Source organism: Oryza glaberrima, chromosome 2 (assembly GCF_000147395.1).
Source record: "Oryza glaberrima chromosome 2, OglaRS2, whole genome shotgun sequence".
Taxonomy (NCBI): domain Eukaryota; kingdom Viridiplantae; phylum Streptophyta; class Magnoliopsida; order Poales; family Poaceae; genus Oryza; species Oryza glaberrima.
In genome coordinates, this window is record NC_068327.1 from 10,189,724 (window position 1) to 10,213,190 (window position 23,467).

At 39.3% G+C, this 23,467-nt stretch overlaps 2 protein-coding genes across 3 annotated transcripts; both read left to right on the plus strand.

Moving 5' to 3' along the window:
* Nucleotides 1–2,615: 2,615 nt before the first annotated feature.
* LOC127761989 (uncharacterized) lies at nt 2,616–5,979 on the plus strand. The gene is made up of 4 exons (XM_052286324.1): nt 2,616–3,200; nt 3,308–3,769; nt 3,920–4,264; nt 4,336–5,979. Exons 1-4 carry the CDS (start codon nt 2,616–2,618, stop codon nt 5,977–5,979), a joined length of 3,036 nt encoding a protein of 1,011 aa, XP_052142284.1.
* An 8,180-nt stretch (nt 5,980–14,159) lies between these two features.
* Nucleotides 14,160–23,095, plus strand: LOC127762863 (protein phosphatase 2C and cyclic nucleotide-binding/kinase domain-containing protein). 2 transcript variants are annotated; one of them, XM_052287379.1, is made up of 15 exons: nt 14,160–14,594; nt 16,413–17,750; nt 18,104–18,235; nt 18,321–18,545; nt 18,643–18,768; nt 18,865–18,927; nt 19,300–19,385; nt 20,015–20,246; nt 20,358–20,668; nt 20,756–20,831; nt 20,952–21,018; nt 21,131–21,408; nt 21,537–21,724; nt 22,172–22,328; nt 22,433–23,095. In XM_052287379.1, exons 2-15 carry the CDS (start codon nt 16,674–16,676, stop codon nt 22,676–22,678), a joined length of 3,264 nt encoding a protein of 1,087 aa, XP_052143339.1. In that variant the 5' UTR covers nt 14,160–14,594; nt 16,413–16,673; the 3' UTR covers nt 22,679–23,095. The 2 variants fall into 2 exon arrangements, with proteins under 2 accessions (XP_052143339.1, XP_052143340.1); XM_052287380.1 differs by having other exon boundaries at nt 19,303–19,385.
* The last annotated feature ends 372 nt before the right edge of the window (nt 23,096–23,467 follow it).

Genomic DNA, 23,467 nt, shown 5'->3' on the forward strand with positions numbered 1-23,467 from the left:
AGATAATTCGGAGGTTGTTAGTTCTAAATTAATCAAATATTCCAAAATTTCAAACTGTTTGGACGGTGTACCTAAAGCATTTAATTGATTTGGTGATACCAACATTCCATTGTCCTCGGTGGCTCAGTGCCTATGATTCCCAGGAATCTTAGTCTCTGATATCTGGATACTTCTAAAACCTGACATATATATCCCGTATTCCCATATCGGATACTCTCGGATACGAACCGGACACATATAGGTGGTTTTCAGTTTTTCAAAATAATAAATTAATTCTGGATACTTCTCTTAATTAATACTTCGCCGACACTTAGTATGGATATCAAGCCTAAATCAAAGTTATCCCATGTTCAAAATATAAAACGACATGCGTGTATTTAGATATATTAATATGTACAACTTTTTCCCCAAAAAAAATATATGCAACTTTTGATTAATAACTAAGGCATCAATATATTTGTTTAGTGTTACATGATCCAAGTAATACCGTTAAATTCATATTTGCATATTTGAAAATACCTCCATGTAATATTAATTCTGTAGTTATTAATGCTATATAATGAAACAAACCAATGATCAAAGTATTATCGTGCAAAAATTAATGCGTTTTATATTTTTATATTTTTAGACGGAGGGATTGTGTGATCGTCCTATTGATTAAATTAAATTGAATTGCCGTCTCCTCTATATATAAAATCTTAACCTTTTGTTTCTTCATGTTTATATTATTTTTAACCTACAATGGCGTATCGTGCATCCATATCAGAGTATCGGTGTAACTTACGTAGATCTTACAGTGAACTAGCAATAATCATCTACCATACTAGTTGTACCATGCATCTAATGGGTCAGTCCTATTTCACACTATAGATATATATTTAGATTCAACAAAAAGAAAAATGTTTTTTTTCCTGACTTATGCATTCGTTAACTAGCGTAGACACTTTCCTCTGCTTCGCCTAACTTTAATTTTGGCAAGTTGCTAGTCACTCATAGGAAAATTGTGACTTAACAAATGATTATCTGATATGTATATTAAGAGCATGTTTGGAGAGCTTTCTGAGAAGCAGCTGGTTGATAGCCAGCTTCTGAGAATCTGGAAAAACTGAGTTTTCCAGCTTCTGGCTTTTAGTTCATTTTCTAGATTCAACAATTACAGTTTATCAGAATCTAAACTAAAGACTGGATTGTTTGGGGGAGCTTCTAATTCTAGAAAAAATTACAATAGATAGAAGCTCCCCTAAATAGGCCTAAAAAAACTGCAGCGAGCTACAATTATCATTGTGGCACAACTAATATTATTATACCTAAACAGTTTGACACTAATCAAATTAGTACTAACACACGCATATATACCCTAGTCCTAGCTGTGCAATGGATCGAGTACTGTGTTGTGGCACTGTAGATTGAGTGAACGGGTCACCAACTGGGAGAGAGAAGAAATCAGTGTTTGGAAGGAGCATAGCATAGGAGGTGCCGACAAGGTATTTCTTGTCAGATTTCACCTATGGGCCATGGCAATGGTAGCTGCCTTTCTGCTTTAAACTTTTTGGATTTTTATGTTTGTAGTAAGTTCCTTGAGATCTCACTACTAGAAAATTGATTTTTCACAGCGTTTTAGAAAATATTTTTCATGGCGGCCACGTGAAAAAACCACTAGCGCAGAAAATCGTAGGGGTGGGGGGTCAAGGGCCGCCAACGGAAACACATCTTCGCTAGCGGTCTACTTAAGAAGGCCGCCAGCGAAGATATGATATCTTCTCTGGCGGCTCTCTTAAGCTCACGCCAGTGAAGGTATTGTATCTTCGCTGGCGGTAAGGAGATGCGGCCTGCCAGCGAAGATGTAGGTTTATTCGCTGGCGGGCCTCTTAACTTAACGCTAGCGAAGATACCATATCTTCGCTGGCGGTGTGATGACGTGGACCGCCAGCGAAGATACCTGCATCTTTTCTGGCGGCGTCCTTAACCCTCCGCCATCTCAAATAATTTTCAATAGCGGTTTGAACGAACTGACATATGAAGACCGCCAGGGAAAATGCGCTGAACTATATAAACCAGCTACAGTAACCTCGAGCACCATTAGGAGCACGATTTTCTCTCTCTTAAGAACACATACATAGGGGGAAGGTTTTGATCTCGAATCTTTTCAAAGATTTATTGTACCAGAGGTTAGTTATACTTTGTCCTACTCTTTTTGTCAACTTTTATTTTCATTTTTATTGGTTGTATGTTGAGATTTGTCATCGCAAAAAATACTTGACATGGAGGAAGAAAAACATTTTTTACTTGTTATTTGGAGCTCAAAATGGCAAACTTTGCAAGAAATATTGTGCATGATCGATGTTCCATATATATATATATATATATATATATATATATATATATATAGTTTTCGATAGGTTTATTTTTAGCAGATTTATATATTAGTTAACTGCAAAAGAATGAGCTAGCTAGGAAGAGAAGAAGAGAAAGAAGGGTAGTTTGGTAATTCGTCCGAGGGATAGATGTATTTTTTATATATGCAGATTTTCGGCTAGCTTTAATTATTTTGTTCAAAATATTTGAACTAACTAAAGTTGTATTATTTTTTCCGCAGTTAATTAATTAATGCATAGATGGCGGATAGGGCATGGATGGATAAAGAGAGATATTGTGCGTCATACATTGAAGGAGTCGACATATTCATGAAAGCAGCTAAGAAGAATGCTGCATCTAAGAAGACCAAAGATATTAGATGTCCATGCGTGCACTGCAAAAATCAGAAAAGTTGTAACGATCCATCTGTAATCGAGCAACACTTGGTGACGCATGGATTTGTTGAGGGATACACAAACTGGTCACATCATAGAGAGATCCCAAGCAAGCAAGTTCCGAACCAGGCTACAGTACGCGACGAAGTGTTGAGCTGGGACGAGGATGTCATTGTAGTAGCTGAAGAAGAAGAAGAAGAAGAAGAAGAAGAAGTGCATGCAGTAGAACCCGTTGATGATGATGATGTTGTTGGTGGCAATGGTCAGCACAGTACAGTTAATGATGCTGATGATGGTAATGTCAGTGTAGATGATGGTAAATTTGCAGATTTGAAAGAGATGTTGCGTCATGCTGAACCTGAGGTTGTTGCTGGGTCCGCTCGTGGGTTGGATAACTTTGGTGCATTGAAAAAGGCAGCGAATGATCTTTTGTACATGAGGCAAAGGGCTGTGAGAAGGATTTCACGTTGTTGCGGATGGTGCTTGAGCTTATGAGATTGAAGGCCAGAAATGGTTGGTCCGACAGTAGTTTTAACGACTTGTTGGTTCTGTTGAAGAAACTTTTTCCGCAACCCAACTCCCTGCCAACAAGCACCTATGAAGCAAAGAAGCTTATATGCCCTTTGTCACTGGGTGTGCGAAAGATACACGCGTGTGTTAACCACTGTATCCTATTCTGTAAAGAGTACGAGGATTTGGACAGATGTCCAACATGCAAGAGTAGTCGGTACAAAACAAGCCGTAGCCAGTCCGAGGGTCTGGATGTTGCCCTTGACGATGTAGAAGAGTCCGATCCATGCAAAGACAGTAACAAAAAGAAGATTCCCCAGCTTGTCATGTGGTACCTTCCGGTGAAAGATCGTTTGAAGCGTTTGTTCTCAAACCCGAGGGATGCCGAATTGATGCGCTGGCATCATGAAAAGAGAAAAAAGGATGGGATGATTCGACATCCTGCAGATGCAAGACAGTGGAAGGAATTTGACAGAAAGTATCATAAGTTTGCAGAGGACCCAAGAAACGTAAGGTTTGCATTGAGCACCAATGGAATTAATCCATTCGGTGACTTGAGCAGCTCACACAGCACGTGGCCAATACTCCTAACCATGTACAACCTCCCAACGTGGCTGTGTCAGAAAAGGAAGTATATCTTGTTGACCATCCTTGTACAGGGACCACGACAACCTGGTAATGACATGGATGTGTTTCTGGAGCCTTTGCTGGAGGATATGCGCGATTTGTGGGAACACGGGATCCGAGTTTGGGACGAATTCCTGCGGGAGTACTTCACGCTACATGCAATTATCTTTGTCACCGTCAACGACTTGCCCGCACTGTTTTCCCTATTGGGACAGATCAAGGGAAAGACGGGTTGCATTATTTGTGTGGATGGTACCGTGTACAGGTATCTTAAGGGATTGAAGAAACTAGTGTACATGCGGCACCGGCGTTTCTTAAGAAAGAATCACTCGTACCACTCCCAAGCAGAATATTTCGACGGTACTGTTGAGAAAGGTGTAGCACCAGAACCATGGAAGGGTGATAAAATGTTCAGAATGACAAAAACCTGAAGGTTGTTTTTGGGAAGGTAAAAAAGAAGGAAACAAGTAAGCGAAAGAGAAATGATGCCGAAGTGCCAGTAAGCCCTAGCGTGCCATTCAAGAAGTACTCCATTTTCTTTAAGTACCTTCCGTACTGGAAAGATTTAGACATACGCCATTCTATCGATGTCATGCACCTAGAGAAAAATGTCTTCGATAGCACCATTGGGACTATACTGGACATACCAACTAAGACCAAGGATGGGCTAAAATCACGTAAGGACCTCGTGGATATGCAAATAAGGAAAGAGCTTCATCCTGTGGATGAAGGTAATAATGGAAAAGTGTACCTACCGCCTGCTTGCTACACCTTGACAAGAGCCGAGAAAATGGCATTGTGCAAATCCCTACATGGGGTGAGAGTGCCTACTGGCTTCTCCTCAAACATTAAGCGACTAGTGTCGATGAAGGATCTGTCGCTTTTAGGCTACAATTCCCATGACTGTCATGTAATGCTCACAGTATTCCTCGCCATTGCAATTGGAGCAGTCGAACCAGTTCACGTAAAGATGGTCATCACAAAGCTCTGCTATTTTTTCAATTCCATATCTCTGAAAGTAATTGATCCTGAAGAGTTAGGTCCTCTCCGGACTTTCGCTATACAGACAGTGTGCGAGCTTGAGATGTGTTTCCCACCATCATTTTTCAATATGATGCAACACCTCATAGTTCATATTGTGCCTCAGATAATTGCACCTAGGCCCCTGTACCTGCATCAGATGTGGCCTTTCGAACGATACATGTCCATTCTAAAAGGCTACGTACGGAACCACGCCCACCCAAAGGGATCCATGATAGAGGGATACACAACCGAGGAGGTCGTTGAGTATTGCATTGATTACCTAAAAGATGGGAAAGCAATTGGTTTACCGGTACCTCGACATGAAGGTAGATTATCTGGGAAAGGAACAAAAGGGAAGAAAAGAATCCACGACAATGACTACAAAAAAGTGAAAAATGCTCATTTCACTGTGCTGCAGCAACTCGCAATAGTGGAGCCGTACATAGAGCAACCCCTGCAGGAATTACAAGCAACAAATGTGGGTCGATCTAATAGATGGATCATGAAGAAACACAAGCATCACTTTATTGAATGGTTCAAGAACCTCGATCTACCAGATGGCCATACCATAGAAGAAAGAACAATTAAAATGCTAGCTGACGGGCCATCAAGTGTGTATACCTCGTGGCAAGCATACGATCTGAATGGATACACGTTTTACACAAAAGCGAAAGACAAAAGGAGTGCATGCCAAAACAGTGGCGTTCGAGTAGAAGCAATCGACACAACTAGGCAAAAGAGCACATACTACGGATTCATAGAAGAAATCTGTGAACTAGACTACGGGCCAAATATGCAGATTCCACTGTTTCGGTGCCAATGGGTGAAACACCCAGCCGGCGTGTCTGTGGACAACTTTAGGCTGACAATAGTTGACTTTGAAAACGTAGGCCACAAGGATGACCCATGGGTGCTTGCCGATCGGGTCGCTCAAGTTTTCTATGTGACAGACCCATCTCATTTGAAGAAAGACATAGTTATTTCGGGAAAACAAAGGATTTTGGGAGTTGATAATGTCGAAGATGTCGAGGCATACAATCAATATGAGAACATATTCACAGATTTTTGAAGATATTACGCGTCGAAGAATCAATTGGTGAATCGCCGAAGCCATACATGAGAGATGAAGGTGTAGGGAAAAGTATTAGATGCTAATTCATTATATATGTATCATGTTGGACGTATCGATGAATTTTAATGTATTATAATGCGTGACAATGATGGATGAGATGAATTTTTGTATATGGAATATGGTGACATGATAATTGTTGGATCAAGAAATAGTTTGCTATAAATTTATTTGTATGCATGTATTAAAAAACTATCAGGCGCAAACATTAAAAAATCATATTTTATTTTTTTGATAAATTAATCATATTTGTGTAAAAATAAATAAAATTATTTTTTCAGTTGAGAATGACATGTGGGGCCAAAGGGTTTTCGCTGGCGGCCGGCTTTGCCCACCGCTAGCGAAAACTATTTTCGCTAGCGCCCCACATAAGCTACCGCCAGCAAAAACTGTTTTCGCTTGCGGCCCACATAAGCGTTGGTGGATTGTGGATTGTAATAGTCAGTTTGAAATGGTCAGGGTTGGTGGATTGTAATATTGATGTCGTTGCCGATCTCATTGATTGGTAACAATATTTATAGTTGTAGTACAAAATTAGTATCTAAATTTTTCCTTCTTTTTGGATTTACAATAAGAAAATGATTCCATTTCACAACTAACATTAATTCACCTTCAAGCGATATCAATGGACAAACCCACCCAAGAGCAACCCACGGGTGACAAGGGCAAGGAAACTCAGCTAGTCATGGAGGAAGATATTTGCACGCAAGTAGTCGCGGAGGAATCTTCGTCGTCTAGCTCAAGTGAACCAGGTAGTCGATCGTATCACTCGCCGAGTGACCCCCATCCTTCTCCAGCAAGGAAGAGAAAGAGCGGTAGCGACAATGAAGTTGACTCCGACTACGTTCCCCCCGAACTGGTGGTACCTAGCATATAATATATGTTTAGTTCCAGTCATATTAACTGCAAACTATGGATTTTAATTAAAGTCACGTTATTTGCAAACAATAGTTGAATGCTCCACGTCGCTCCAAAAGGAAAGCCCAAGCCGCAACTAAACCTGAAGCTGAAGCTACAGCTGTCATGCGCACAACAGCTTTAAGCAAACCCAAGAAAAGGAGGAGCGAGCGAGGGAAGAACATGTTGTTGAAGAAAGTAAGCGTGCTGACACGGATGAGTGAGACAGGGGAGCACCTGTCACCGGAAGACTCATGTTCGAAGTATAGCAACCAATGTGGGGCGGTGGTCAGGGATATCGTAGAGATCACATGGAAGGATTGGAAGAAAGTTCCAGAGAGTCGAAAGAACAGCTGTTGGACGTCGCTGCAAAGCAAGTTTGAATATCCAGAGGGGACAGACGACGATAAAGCCAAGGATTATGCGTTGAAGACAATGGGGAAGCTGTGGCGAAACTGAAAAACGGATCTGAATAAGAAATATGTCCAGAAGGGACTCACGCCATTTAAGGACTACGGAAGGATAACACAGGCCCAGTGGGATGAGTTCGTTGCCCTTAAAAGATCGGCGGAAGAAAAGGAGAAGAGCCAGAAGATGGCTAAGCTAGCAAGAAGGAATGAATATCCACATCATTTGGGATCGACCGGTTACCGGCAAGCGGTGAAGAAATGGGCAAAACAAGATGAAGAGATGGAGAAGGCTGGGAAACCTGTTCCTATGAAAAATCACAACCCACGAAGCAGGAACTGGGTGCGTGCAAGAACATCGGCCTTCACCCTTGAGGGGGATGTAGTATTCAAGGATCAGAAGCTCCAGGAGGTAGCTGTCAAGATGAAGAACATCGTCACGCAGCAATAGGTCGGGACGTTCATGCCAGATAGAGACCGGGACGAGCTGACCTATGCCTTGGGCAAACCGGAGCACTCTGGCCGTGTACGGGGAGTTTCCTCAAAGACTAACTGGAAGGATGGGTTCAAACAGGATGCTCATACCTACAAGAAGCGTGATCGCTACAAAGAAGAGATTGACTCTCAGGCTAGGGCAGCAGCTCGTAACGAATGCAATATATACTGGAGTCAGAAAATGATGCACGGTGTTGCTGTTTTAGAGCCTGAGCCGAGCTATGCTTTCGATGATGTAACGGAGGATACTCCGTGCAAGCTCTTGATTCCAGTCGGCAGGGCAGGAAAGAAAATACTCGTTGCAACTGGGAGGTTCATACCAGGCCGCAGGTTTCATTGCCAAGACATTCCGGATGACTACACCAAGGTAGAGGTTTGGACGGTCATTGAGGCTTACCGGATGCATGAGCTCGACTTTCCAACTACTGAGCAGATTGTGTACCTTGGAGATGCCGTCGACCAATTCATACTATGGCACAAGAATGATATTGAACTAGGGTCAACGGATGGAACTGATTGTCCACCAAGGATACCGGTGTCACCGTCGCGTCCACCAGTCGTATCCAGTCCGAGGGATAGTCCTATTGCTTCACCCCCTAGACTAGAGCCACCAGTTGCATCACCTCTAGGACCAGAGCCACCAGTTGCATCACCTCGAGGACCAGAGCCACCAGTTGCATCACCTCCAGTACCAGAGCCACCAGTTACATCACATCCAGTACTGGAGCCTCCCGTTACATCACCTCAGACAGAAAAGGATGCAGAAGAACCATCATAGCCTATACAAGCAGAGCCTACAAAGCTAGCGGCGGGTGAAATTGAAGCGGTGCCTGATCAGCCAATGCCCGATCAACCAAAGCAATCGCAACCAGAGCCATCGCAACCAGAGGAACCTAAGGGTGCCGATGTGCCAGTGATGGTAAGGACGCACAAGCACAAAGCAAAAAGTGAGTCCAAGAAATATTATATGGTAACGACATTCCGAGGAAGGGACAAAGATATCATAAATGCCGAATTTGATAACAGAAAATTAAAAGGGTTCAAACAGACCTTCGATGACTATCTCAACTATATCAATTCCCCAGACGTGCCACACGAGTTTGAGAATGGCAAACCATTCATTTACGACTGGCAACTAAGAGAAGGACCGTGGCAACTAAGAAGGTGGCACGATTGGTACATTAGGGCAAGCACCATGAAAGGCATCGATTCATTCACAGTTGCCGTGGGGGAGAACATCTTCTGGAGCGGTCCTTGTCTACTCCAAGTCCATTTCTCCGATATGCATTCCCTCTACCGTAGGAAGCGGCTGGACGCCAATTTGATTGCCATCTGGTGTCTGTAAGTGCTACACTTGAATATGTTAATAGATCACTACACCTATATGCGTAGCTCATTTGATCATCCATTGTTGGCAGGATGAATTACGTGGAAGCCGAAGCGATGAAAAAGCCTGTCGCCTACCTAAACCCGTGCAGGATAAGTAAGCTGAACCACACATACACGCTAGACGAGAAGAAGCTACCGGAACACATCAAGGCGATGACTCCCGAAGAGAGGAAAGCTTACATAGCACAAAAGCATCTTGAAAAGATGCTCGATGTCGCTACGTACGTAGCTATTGCGCTTGAATCTACGCAGGACAAGGAGTGTGTTTATGCCCCATATGCCTTTGAGTAAGTTGTAATATATATGCACTAAGAGTATATACATATAATCATGGCTCGACTAACAATTCCGTTTGCAGCGACCATTGGATAGAGTCTTTCTTCTCTATCCAAAGTACAATGAAGTCATCGTCTTGGATTCTCTCGACAAAGATAGCAACACCTATCAGGAATTTCTAAGAATTATCGATCTGTAAGTAAGATATTAGCATGACGTGTTTTAACCTCTAATGAACGTAAATTATTTATATCCGCAAAACAGTGCATTTAAAAGGTATTACCAGCGAGGTGGACAACGCAAAAACTCAAGAGAACGCATATCCGTCCGCAATAAGTGGCCGGTAAGTACATATATATGGATGTCACACAGTACTACTTAATTTTCATAAATGCTTGTGTGTTTCCATGTAATAACCTATTATACCTTATAATTATTTTGATGTTGAAAGTGTCACAAGCAACCGGTGGGAACAGTACTATGCGGATATTACTGTTGTGAGTTCCTAAGGGTTAATGGGAAATATTGTGCGAATTACGACGAGGTAAGTAATACACGGTTGTTAAATTAGTCGCTAACTTGTATTATTGTGAATAGTTAATTTCCTTAATTCTGTCATGATCTGATGCAGCTTCCAAAATTCCCCAAGTCTGAAAGAGAGCTCAATGATACATCCATTCAGAACATTCAGGCGGACATGTGCTACTTCATCCACCGTGAGTGCGCACATCAGCTTGGGCGGTTTTTCGACAATGAAGGAGTCTTAGCCCTGCCGGAGAACGAATCCCTGTCTAACTGGACCAGGCGTATAATATAGCTAGGGTTTTGTAATTCATTCAAAATACTTGTAAATGTTATGTCGTCGATCGAATTTAATTTGTCAATGTACATATATGTAGGTGCTTCCGAATATTTATATATACGTATATTATTCTGCTTCATATATACTCAATGCGTGGCTCTAAAATATGCGAAAGAGAACATACTCTGTCGATAGCTCGATTAGTTATATCAACCACATCTGACTCTGAAATATGCGCACGAAGAAAAGAAAAAATAGTATATATAATAATGTTCTAATTTTTTTTAAAAAATTGCATCTTCACTGGCGGGCCACGTGTCAGAACTAGGACAGTCCATATCGTCGCTGTCGGGCCACGTGTCCATCCACAGAAGCCTTACTTCATTTTTCCTAGCATGCCACATGGCCTAAAATACTGTGAGCCGCCAGCAAAGAATTATCTTCGCTGGCGGCCGACCTAAGGCTAACGCAAGTGGAGATACTTCTTTGCTGGCGGCTGCGTTATGTCCGCCGCCAGCAAAGACATGTCTTCGCTGGCGGGCGTTCTTTTCTCGGCCACCAGCAAAGATGCATTTTGGCTGGCGGTAAATAACCGCTAGCGAAAATCGACATTTTCACTGGCCTTTGCTTTCTGGCGGCTGCGATTTCCGCCAGCGGAAACCTAAAATGGCCACCACGAAAGATGGTTTTTGTAGTAGTGTCTGTTGCCATTTAACAAATTTGGATGATTGGATTAGCAAGAGTAACAGGGTTATTGCAATGTTTGGTAGCTCAAACTTTCCCAAGCCTCAACTATAAATGATCAGCATAGTAAAAGTATCCAGCTAGTTGATTGACGTAGAATCCACAATTTAGGTTGCATTAAGGTCAACAAAGCATGTTTTCTAAAAATGACGGAGTTTTGTTTTCCCGTTAGCTTGGGATCATAAAATCGTTAGCGACTGCGATGATAGAACTTCATCAAGGATAAAAGTAGGGATGCAAGTGGGTAGTTCCGCTACCTATATAAAAACCCGCTTGCTAATGTATTTCTCGTATGGTAGTTCAAAATTTAGAAGAAAAAATAAACTAGAAGTGGGATAAGCCAGAAAAAAAAACCTGCTTGCTCGTCCCGCTTGCATCCCTAGATGAAAGGTTCATCTTTGAGCTACGGCTGATAATAAGTCGCATAAAAACAAACAAACTACAAAAAATTAATTTATAGATACGAATTAGTAGTGATTGGAATCTAATATTGAAAAAAATAGACTATAATGAAAAACAACAAAATCAACTTTAAAATTGAAATCTTGATTGTGATTGATAAGTGAACAAACAGGCAATGAGAGCATATGCCGCAAAAGAGAACCTAAGCTTGTATTGATAAGTTGATGTTGTTGTGTGAAAGGCAGTGTTTCACATGCCAATTAACGAAAAGTTTTAATTTTGCACAAAACTACACCTTTACCAACGACATGTTGGCCACATAAGCGCCACTTGTTTTTATTGCACAAAATCTCCGTGAAATGTTGAATGGTTATAATCACGGGTAATGCAATTAGCTGTTTTGAATAACATCGTGTCAAATATGATGAAAACAAGATGCGATTTCAACAGGCGAGGTTTTGTAAGATATTTATAGCATAAAACGTGGTGTCAACGTTACATATGGACAAGACATATTTTTCTTGTAAAAAAACTCAGTACATAGATACTGTTTTACAGCTCAGTCATAAAATTTTCTATCATCATTCATCAAATTACCTGTTGAAGTTGAAATTCGTTGGAAATCTAAAATTTACACAAACTCTCATGAGAATTAGAGAATTTAAATTGGAAATTAAAAAGTGATAGGTGGCTACAAAAGGAAAACATTACAAAAGCTGCCCCCCCCCCCCCCCCCCCCCCCCCAAAAAAAAAAAAATCTTTTTACCTTGATCCCTAAGAAGGCATTTATAAACAGGAGATGGGTTGCTAATATTCATGTGGGGCTATCGGTCTAGGTTTTTTTTTTTTTACTTGGCCATTTGGGATGGTAGAACCACCCTTTTTTCAATTTGGTAGAAGAGGTGGTTCTGATACAAGATGTTCAAGATCAGCATGTTTGAAAGCTCGTAATTGATGGTATATACATGTGTAAATCTACCTATGAAGCTTATTTCCTGGGATCAATCAAGTTTGCTCCTTGGAACGTATTTGGAAGAGTTGGGCTCCTCTTTGGTGCAAGTTCTTCAATTGGTTGGCTATTAATAATAGATGTTGGACATCTGATCAAGAATCCAACACATTCTGATCTCCTGTGTTTTTTCTCGCGCCAAGCGTGGACAGCACTCTTCTTGAGATTGGGGTTATCTGATATGGCGCCTCAACCTTCAACTGATCGTTTTCTAAGATGGTGGAGCCAAGCTACTGAAGATTGGAAAATAGAGCAAGTAATTAAAACACATGATTAATTAATTATTAATTATCATAAAATTGAAAATTGGGTTCATTTGAATTTTTAAGGAATTTTTATATAAAAACTTTTTTCAAAAAATACATCGTTTAACAGTTTGGAAAACGTGTTACCAGAAAACGAGGGCCTTAATCGTTTTTTGTGCGCACGCTTCTCAATCTACTAAACGATGTAATTCTTATAAAAAGTTTTATACAAAATTTGTTTAAAAAATCATATTAATTTATTTTTATTTTCTTTAATTAATACTTTAATAACAACTAGGTGGCCCACGCAGATTGCGCGGCTAGCACCATTATATTTTCTCTCATACAATAGCATATATGTTTTCTCATTATATTATTTAAATATATTAAAATGACAACATAATTTTAAATTTTGTAATAACTTTATAAAACTACTAATGTGTAATATTCATATTATATTTTATATACGTGTTAGTTATTAATTATTTTTAATATCAAATTTTAGTTATTTGTAAATTATATATATTCCTATATGTACTCTAGACTCATCTTTTAATATTTCTTTTTTTTAATTCCGAATTTTCTGTAAATTGTATTTCTAAATAGACTCTATGCTCTTCTTCCAATATTATTTATTTTTATTTCTAAATTTTTATTATTTCTAATTGTATTTCTGTGTGGACTCTAAACTCATCTTTCAATATTCTTTAATTTTTAATTTCGAATTCCAGTTACTTCTAAATTGTATTCCTATATTTACTTTAAACTCTTATTCCCATGTTTTTCTTAATTTTGAATTTTGGTTATTTGTAAATTGTATTTTTATACGGACTCTAAACTCTACTTTTAATTTTATTATATTTATTCCAAATTTTAGTTAGTTTTAAATTCCTATATGGACTCTATACTCAACTTCTAATATTCCTTATTTTTTATTCCGAATTTCTATTTTTTTTTCTTAATTATATTTCTATATGTACTATGTACTCTGCTTCTATTCCTTATTTTTAATTCCAAATTTCTATTATTTCCTAATTGTATTTCTATATGGACTCTATACTCTATTTTTAATATTCCTTATTTTTAATTCCGAATTTCAGTTATTTCCTAACTGTATTTCTATATGAACTCTAGTCTCCTCTTCTAATATTCCTTATTTTTTAATTCTGAATTTAAACTATTTATAAATTGTATTTCTATGTGGAGTCTAGTCTCCTCTTCTAATATTCCTTATTTTTTAATTCCGAATTTCAGTTATTTCTAAATTGTATTTCTATATGAACTCTGCTTTTTCTTTTTCTCCGATTAATGTGAGAGTTTTTAGACTATGAGAGCGAACGTGAAAGCTCCTTTTTCTATTCCTTTAATAATATAATAGATAATAGGGTAATGAGCTACCTCAACCAACACTATCGAAGACACCGAGGGCCGAGGCTGCGGAGCGGTGCGGCGCGGCGCACTTGGGTAGTCACCGGCTGAGGCTGAACGCAACGCAAACGCAAGCAATCCAATTCTTCCGCACAGCGACTCCTCGTTGGATTCCCACCACCTCCTCTCCTCTCCTCTCCTCTCCTTCTTCCTCTTCCCCTGCACTGCACTGCCACTGCATTAATCCCCTTCACCGATTCCTCCTCTCCTCTCCTCCACCTCCACCTCCACCGCACGCACCAAACCGCAGTTTCTCTCTCTCTCCCTTTCGCTGTTCCTGTGTGCCTTGCTTAGCTGCCGCTTTCCTCTCTCCCTCCCTCTCTTTCTTTCTTCCTCTCTCTGCTCAACCTCACAAAAATTCCCCCCTTTTGCTCTTTCTCTTTCTTTCCTCCCCGATCGACTTCTTCTTCTTCTTCACCTTCTCCAGTTCTCCTCATCCGTCTTCGGCGATCTTTGCCGCTGTAAGTTAGTTACTTCTTGATTAAGCTCTGTTTGTACTCATGAATCGTGGAATGTTCTTTCTTTTTTATTCATGTCTTGTCAGGTTCTCTTGGCTTCTTTGCAGTGTGAGTACTTTTATTTTGTTTCATTTTTCCTCTTCTTTTTTTTCTTTTTCTTTTTCTCCCTACCAAGATACTTCAGTAATCTTTAGCAGAGGGGTTGCTTGGCAATTCGGTTTGCATGCAATTGCCGTGATACTCCAGAGTGGGGACTCTCTTCTCTGAATTCCCCTTTTTTTTTCTTTTTCCCTTTTTCCACACACCCGTGACTGTAAAGCTTCTGTCTTTCAATCAACTGCTGTAGCATGTAGGGTGCTAGTTGCATCTTTAGATGCAGAGGATAGAACCTGTTCTTCCATTCTCTTGCAGTAGTGGTAGCATCCACTTTGCAGAGATGAAAGAAAGATCATCTGCTTCTTGTGTCCTGAATACTCCCTTTTGTTTTCTTCTCTATAGCATCTTGTCAGTAGCAGCATTGGTTTATAATGACATCGATTTAGGATTTCAAGGAAATGGTTGATCGAGGCTTTGTCACGTCACCTGCATTTTTTCTGTCCATGGGACTGCTCTACCTCTCACGATAAAGTTGCTCTCAACTTTTTTTTTTCCACACTGTGGAACTGACTGGTCCAACTAAACACTCATGCTGAGCAAATGCATGCACCTTTATCCATTTGGAGGCCTGTAGGCTTAATTGGAGTAAGAAAATCGCTTTTAAAAGGAGAAATGCTCACAAACTTTTTCGTTTTTGGAAAATTTGTCTTATAGCATTATACAGTGAGTTCAGTTGTCTTATATAGCGTTATAAGATGATTTCTGTTACAATTTTCGTGCTATTTTGTTGTGTGGTAATTCTCTTCATCTCTGATTATATGTAGTACTATTTAACAGTCTGGAGTTATTCTTAAAGAAAATCAATAAGCTCACAGTTTTTTTTAAATGTCCAGAAGATAAAGATTCCATTCACAAAAAAAAAAAAATCTATCTTTCACATACAACTGTGATTATTCCCTTCTTTATGTTCATTGAAATATTTAATTCTTTCTACTTCTAAGGGGTTTTGTGATAAGGTTGTAAATGATGCTCCTGGCTTGGTGCTGTCACTATCAGAATTCTTCTGCATGTCGTTTTGAACTTGTCCAGTAGTTTTGTAGTGCACATTCATGTCAGTTCTAGAGGCCAATGACTTAGACCTGTTTCTGGCATTAGTACTTTTCCTTTTGTGCGTTATCTTGTCTTGGATGTAGCCTAGAGTTCTACCATATTTCTAGAACTTGGACATATATATCAGTTTCTGTCAAAACAATTTTGGGTCAGTGTTTTGTTTTTCAAATCTGATGGTGATGAATGTTTGTTCCCAAATACTTGTTTCAGAACTTCTATAGATATCTATTATGTTAAATTTTGATCGAGACTGATTTTGCATCCATTCAGTTGACAGTACAATTAAATTTAATCTTTCCATGTCGGTTTTTATCCTCTGAAAATTCTCTAGTATAGCAGTTGCATGCTTTATTATGTCACCTCTCTGCCTTATGTCATACACACAAAAAAGAGGAGAGTTGCTGTTACTGTTGTCAAAGGATGATTGGATCAAAGAATGTCTATTTATCTCCTTTATTTTCCTATATCCGTAATGTCGTGGTTGCACTTTTCTCTTCAAAGTGTTGCTTGTAATACTTTTGTGAACTAGATTTTTAAAATAATCCATCTGACAGTAGGTTGGTTATAGTTATTCTCTAGCTATAACTGACTTCTCTTTTTTTAAAAAAAATTCAGGTGAACATTTGACAGTTTACAGGTTCCTCCATTTCAGTTGTTGGATTAAGAAAGAGGCTTTATGCTTTATAAATAAGTAAGCATCATCATCAATATAAGTTGTGGCTGCTCTTAAAGATCCTCAGATTCTGTACAAGTTCAGAGCTTCCTCTGTTTGGCAGTGTCAGTACACGTGTTTGCATAGTTCATAACTGGGGTGGAGATATCTTAGTTTCATGTTCTTTGTGCTTCTTGGCTCTTACCCAGCTGGTTTAACATCTGATGGGCTGCTCACCTTCTAAGGTGTGTTCATGTCCACATTATAAGGGCAGTTTGTGCTTCTGTGACTGTGGGTGCTTTGGACAAACACCTGACTCCCCAAGAGAGTCAAGGGGAAAATCAAACCGGGTTAGGGGAAAGACAGATTCTAGTGCTTCAGATGCTTCTTCTGATGACCTAGAGGAAGATGATGATGGATTGCACCAAATGAACATTACAAGGGACTCTAATGTTGGTATCAATCGACTCTCAAGGGTCTCATCACAATTTCTTCCACCGGAAGGTTCACGTAAAGTTCGAATCCCATTGGGGAATTATGACCTGAGATATTCCTACTTGTCTCAAAGAGGCTACTACCCAGAATCATTGGACAAGCCAAACCAAGACAGTTTTTGTATACATACTCCATTTGGAACAAGCCCTGATGACCATTTCTTTGGTGTATTTGATGGCCATGGAGAATATGGAGCTCAGTGCTCACAATTTGTAAAGCGAAGACTATGCGAAAACCTGCTCAGAGATGACCGGTTCCGTACTGATGCTGTTCAGGCTCTTCATTCTGCTTTCTTGGCAACAAATTCACAGCTTCATGCAGACAGCTTAGATGATTCTATGAGTGGTACTACTGCAGTCACTGTGCTGGTGAGGGGTAAAACTATTTACATTGCGAATACGGGTGATTCACGTGCTGTTATTGCCGAAAAAAGAGGGGAAGATGTTGTTGCTGTTGACCTGTCCATAGATCAAACACCCTACAGGACTGATGAGCTTGAAAGGGTCAAGGAGTGTGGTGCTAGGGTTATGACGTTGGATCAGATAGAGGGGCTAAAGAACCCAGATGTACAGTGTTGGGGCACCGAGGAAAGTGATGACGGTGATCCTCCAAGGTTGTGGGTGCAAAATGGCATGTATCCAGGAACTGCTTTTACTCGCAGCATTGGAGATTCTGTCGCTGAATCTATCGGTGTTGTCGCTAATCCTGAGATTTTTATCCTGGAGCTCAATGCCAACCATCCATTCTTTGTTCTTGCTAGTGATGGAGTTTTTGAGTTTCTTTCTAGTCAAACTGTTGTCGACATGGTATGTTCTATCTACCTTCTGCATAAGTTGCAATTATGTTCTGAGATCCTAAAGTGATTCCCTTCAGTACTAGAGATACAGAGATTCCCCCACAGTATCAGAATTCAGTTCTCAATAATCATTTACTTTGAAACAGTAGGGAAGGCCCCCCTAATATTCTGCGTGCATTTTAATTCATCGATTTCCCTTTTCCACTGTACCAATTTGTTGGATAAGATTTCCCCACAATGTTTATCAAAATTAATCAACTTCTTTATTAAAGAGCCCAAACAATTCTATTAACTATTTTTCAGATAATTTTAGATTTGTGAAATGAATTGTTTTATTTACTTCTTACAGTAATGAATTTGCAGATTGCTAAATACAAGGATCCTCGTGATGCGTGCGCTGCAATTGTTGCTGAATCCTATCGCCTCTGGCTACAGTATGAAACTCGTACAGATGACATTACAATAATAGTTGTTCATATTAACGGGTTAACTGATGTATGGAATTTTCATCTTTTACTTATATTACTTCCACTGCACTGGTTTCATTTGGTTCCATGAATAATCCTCATTCTTTTACTAGATGGAATGTACTCAAACTGTAATGAAAGTATCTTTACAACCTTCCCAACAAGTCGTAGAATTGGTAGGCTCAGAATCACCATCGACAATAAGTTTGAATCCCAAGAACCAGCGTTCCAGGCAAGATCTATCACGTGCTCGGCTGAGAGCACTTGAAAGTTCCCTGGAAAATGGTCGACTATGGGTCCCTCCATCCCCATCGCATCGGAAGACATGGGAAGAGCAAGTAAGGTCACCAATTTCCATCACTGTTGAACTTTGTATTAGTTCAGGAGTTCTTGATATCCTATTACTGATGAGTTAAAAAAAAAACTGATATGAAGGCACATATTGAGCGAATACTACACGACCATTTCCTCTTCAGGAAGCTCACTGACTCACAGTGCCATGTTTTACTTGATTGCATGCAAAGAGTTGAGGTGAAAGCTGGGGATATAGTGGTGCAGCAGGTTCTTATTTTCTATGCTTATTTATTTTACTGGTACTCTGATGATATTTTTTCTGGCTTCTAAGAAATTATTTAATAGTGGGATTATGTGATGCAGGGCGGTGAAGGCGAGTGCTTCTATGTAGTTGGGAGTGGTGAGTTTGAAGTGCTAGCCATTCAGGTATCCATTTTTATTCACATTTATTTAATGTGATATTTTCTTAAGACGCTTTTTGCATAGGGTGCTAAAACTACACCCTCCATTGTTCTGTACTTGTCATTTTGATCATTTTTTGAGTTAAAAATAGTAGTCATTTTTTTCAAGATTGAATTTCCTATTTTGTCCATACTATGAATTTGACATTGTGATTGGCACATTTAATTGGAAACCTCTAGAGTGTTTTTTAAATAAGAAGAAAAGAAAAAATGTACTTCTATTCAGACGGATTTAATCACTTCGATAAAAGAAATCAACTATTTTACAATATAATTTGTTCTTTAACCTTTATTCAGTGATTTTGAAGTCTAAATTGGTGAAATGATAAAAAAAAAGCAGGAAGAAGATGGAAAGGAAGTTACAAAGGTTCTACATCGGTATACTGCTGACAAACTATCTTCTTTTGGGGAGCTAGCACTAATGTGAGATTTGTATTCACTTGCCCTTTAGTATATTTGCTCTGATCTTTTGCACCATGTTTTAAGAAGTCACGAAAATTGTTCATGAGATCAATCAAGATAAGTATCGTACAATAGTTATGAACAGGTGCTTACAAAAACGATAGGAAAACGTAGTGCCAATAAAACCCACTACTAATCGGAACAGTTTACCCTGTCTCCTATACAGTTCTAAAGCTTGAAGCTTAGTCCCACTAGCTAACATCCAGAATTATATATACAATCGACTTGATTTTTTATGAGAACAAACTACTGGTGTGGGTTGATGTGTAATCTCTCCACCTTTCTTAGTTTAGATTTTTTGGGTGAAAGACCATCCAACTGTACTCAAATGTACACTTAGCAACAGAACTTTTAGTAATGGCCACTAGCTTTTGAACATATCATCACTTATGAATCTGAAACCTACCATACCATGACATGAGAAGGCATTAGAAAATAACATTATGGATCCCTCCATGGCTAATCACAGTAAAATTAAAACTAAATCCAAAATGTATGTCTATGTCTCTTTATGCATGTATTATGTATATGATGGAAAGTTGAATCAATTCAGATGGACATAGACTCAAGTTACTATTGTTGAAAAACAGGTATAATAAACCACTTCAAGCTTCAGTCCGTGCTGTGACTACTGGAACTTTATGGGCTCTAAAGCGAGAGGATTTTCGGGGAATTCTGATGTCAGAGTTTTCAAATATACCATCATTAAAGTTGCTCCGATCAGTGGAGCTGTTTACGAGATTGACAATTCTTCAACTAAGTCAACTTGCTGATTCTCTTGTTGAAGTAACTTTTGGGGATGGTCAAATGCTAGTAGACAAGGTACTTGGACTGGAAAATGTTTCCTTTAGTAATATTGTTAGAATGTTCTTCTGCAAACTTATGAGTTTCTTCTTTATGTTGGCTTACTTATTTTGTGGGTCTTTTTTTCAGAATGATGATGCATCTTCCTTGTATATTATTCAAAGAGGTCGTGTGAAACTTAAATTGGCTGCAGATCAGGTAAATTCAGATGCCTGGGATCTTCTTAGTTCTCAAACAAAGGTGGCCCAATCAAGTCGAGAAGATGGTAATTACGTGTTTGAGATAGATGAAGGGGGACACTTTGGAGAGTGGGCTCTCTTTGGAGAGACAATTGCTTTTACTGCTATGTCAGTTGGTGATGTGACTTGTTCTACTATTGCAAAGGAGAAGTTTGACTCAATTATTGGGCCCTTGCCAAAAGTTTCCCAGTCTGATTCCAAGTACTGCATCTGAAATACTTTTCACATAGTTTACTGAGCAAATGTTTCTCAATTGCTTACTTTGTCACATGGATGGCATCTATGTAGGCTCAAAGATTCCTTGGTTCCTAAAGGGCATGGTGCAGATGATAGTTCCTTCAGGAAGGCGCAGCTATCTGATTTGGTAGGGGGTTAGTACTACCCTTCCTTTCCTCCAGCATCTGTTTGTTTATCAGAGGAGATTTTGTTGAAATTTTATACAACCACGTGTATAAATTTTATACGGCTATATCTTTGTCCACAGGAATGGAAAATGTGCATATATGCCGCTGATTGCAGTGAGATTGGTCTTGTCCAACTAAGAGGTTCTGGTATGATAATCAGTTTGGCCTTCAGTCATTATTGGATCAATTAATTCCCTAATAAACATTATTTATGTTTTTATCTAATACTATTTTGTTTGGCTGTCTGATCATGGACCAGACAAGATCAAAAGCTTAAAGAGGTTTTACATCAAGAGAGTAAAAGACCTTCATAAGGAAAAACACGTATTTGATGAGAAGGATCTCATGAAATCTTTGAGCCAATCAACTTGTGTACCAGAAGTTCTATGTACTTGCGCTGATCAATCCTACCTAGGAATACTGCTGAATTGTTGCCTTTGTTGCTCACTGGCTTCAATACTTCATGCACCACTAAATGAGTTGTCTGCACGATTCTATGCAGCCTCTGTCGTCGTAGCGCTAGAAAACCTCCATCAGGTAAGATTTTGATTTTGTTTGTTGAAAATTTAACACAAGAAAATTTGTCTCTAGGGTTTATTCTAACAGGCTAATCCATACACGCTTCTCCCGATGTAAGTACTAATGCGTAGTATATGCAATTTCAGAGGTCCATTCTTTACAGAGGTGTTTCTGCAGACATTCTTATGGTCGACCGATCAGGGCATCTTCAACTAGTTGACTTCAGGTTTGCAAAGAAGTTGCAAGGTGAAAGGACTTACACAATATGTGGGATTGCCGACTCTCTAGCTCCAGAGATAGTTCTTGGTAGGGGCCATGGATTTTCTGCTGACTGGTAAGTGGCTGTTTATCACTTCCCTATGTGAAGTCCACATGCCATGTGTTCTGAATTTTATCCAATATGGATTTATGGCTTTATCTTGTCTGTCCAAGTGTACATTGCTTTTAATGTAAATGGTGATGATTCTGGGTGAAGGCATTTACTTCCAGATTCACATGCAAATCTTAGACATTTTTACCTCAACTTTCTGACATTTTCAGAGGAGATTGAAATAAATTAATACTGCAATGGTAATAAAACATCAAAGAGAAACCATGTGTTAAATTAGAAAGCACATATTCATATTTCTTACATCACCTTCATCTCAAAAGTAGCACAAATTATGGTGCCAATGAATGGATATAGTACAATACTCGCGCTTTTGAGTTGTAAAAGCACATATGCATGCCTTCGTTCAGGTAAAGAAGATTAACAGATGGTTCTTTGGTTTTTCATCATCAGGTGGGCGCTGGGAGTGTTGATTTATTTCATGCTGCAATCAGACATGCCATTTGGCTCTTGGAGGGAGAGTGAACTGGAACCTTTTGCAAAGATTGCCAAGGGTCACCTTGTCATGCCATCAACATTCAGCATCGAAGTTGTTGACCTTATTACAAAGGTTATACTATCCCATTAAGGATTGTTGTTTTTGATTCAGCGGTTCGTCTATTATTCACCTTGTCAGGATTTCCTACTATATTGACACGAATACTCTCTGAACAGCTACTCGAGGTAAACGAAAATGCGCGCCTTGGGGCCAAGGGAGCGGAATCTGTGAAAAGACACCCCTGGTTTGATGGCATTGACTGGAAACAAATAGCAGATGGTACTTATACAGTACCCCAAGAAATCACCGATCGTGTCGACAGCTATGTAGAAACTCTTACAGAGGACTTGACAGCATCCCCTTCCATGCCAAGTGAAGAAACAGCTGATCAGGCTGCTCCAGAATGGATCCAGGATTGGTGATCTCAGTTGCTGCATGAACAAAAAGATGTTTGGGAAAACTTGTTTAGCATTTCAAATGAAAAAAAAAACGGGTACATACATGATTACAGCATGTGAATTTTTGTCGAAATGGTGGATTATACGTAGCAACAATTCTGTATAGAGGAATCATCAGCTCAACCTGCAACCATCTGATGGATATGCTAGCAAAAATGTGAAAAATGGTGTTGCAGTAGTTCAAGCAGGAGCCAGAACTGGTCTGCAGGGAGAACTAATGATTCCTGTGGTACATATGTATAGACCCTTCTTTCATTTGTAAATTTATTTGTATTATTCATCTGTAGGTGAAAATTATAACTGCCTACCTATGTAATTTTGTATAACATTTTGATAAGAAAACAGGGGCCATGTGTCTGACGGTGACTTCTGAACTTTTAATTTTTGCCGTAGACTGTTGTGCTCTTTTGATAGATTTGAAGAAGGCTCCAAATCCGTTACTATTTGGTACTTTCCAACAATGAGGTATTTTCTTATTTTCTCCCCCTATTTGTTGCACTAGCCTTGCAATGTAGCACAGCATAATTTGGTTTGATTACTTCGAATGCCACCATGATGATTTGGATGGCTTATCTATGCAGATTTTCTTTTGAAAGGTTGTTTGTGCATAACTAGATTATCAGATTATAGAATCAACTAGGAAGGTGACCCACGCAATGCGCGGGCATCCGTACTATCATAACGTAATATTATAATTTCTTTAGAAATTATATCTTATAAGGGCAAACTATAGGTTGGATATATCTGAAAACC

Excerpts from the sequence above, each read along its gene's own strand:
- LOC127761989 (XM_052286324.1), top strand. The coding sequence starts at position 2,616 with ATGGCGGATAGGGCATGGATGGATAAAGAGAGATATTGTGCGTCATAC. Across the intron at positions 3,201-3,307 it reads TGTACATGAGGCAAAGGGCT|AAACTTTTTCCGCAACCCAA; the intron begins GTGAGAAGGATT and ends GTTCTGTTGAAG. Across the intron at positions 4,265-4,335 it reads ACGGTACTGTTGAGAAAGGT|GTAAAAAAGAAGGAAACAAG; the intron begins GTAGCACCAGAA and ends GTTTTTGGGAAG.
- LOC127762863 (XM_052287379.1), top strand. The coding sequence starts at position 16,674 with ATGGGCTGCTCACCTTCTAAGGTGTGTTCATGTCCACATTATAAGGGC. Across the intron at positions 20,247-20,357 it reads GTCAAATGCTAGTAGACAAG|AATGATGATGCATCTTCCTT; the intron begins GTACTTGGACTG and ends TCTTTTTTTCAG. Across the intron at positions 22,329-22,432 it reads TTGTTGACCTTATTACAAAG|CTACTCGAGGTAAACGAAAA; the intron begins GTTATACTATCC and ends CTCTCTGAACAG.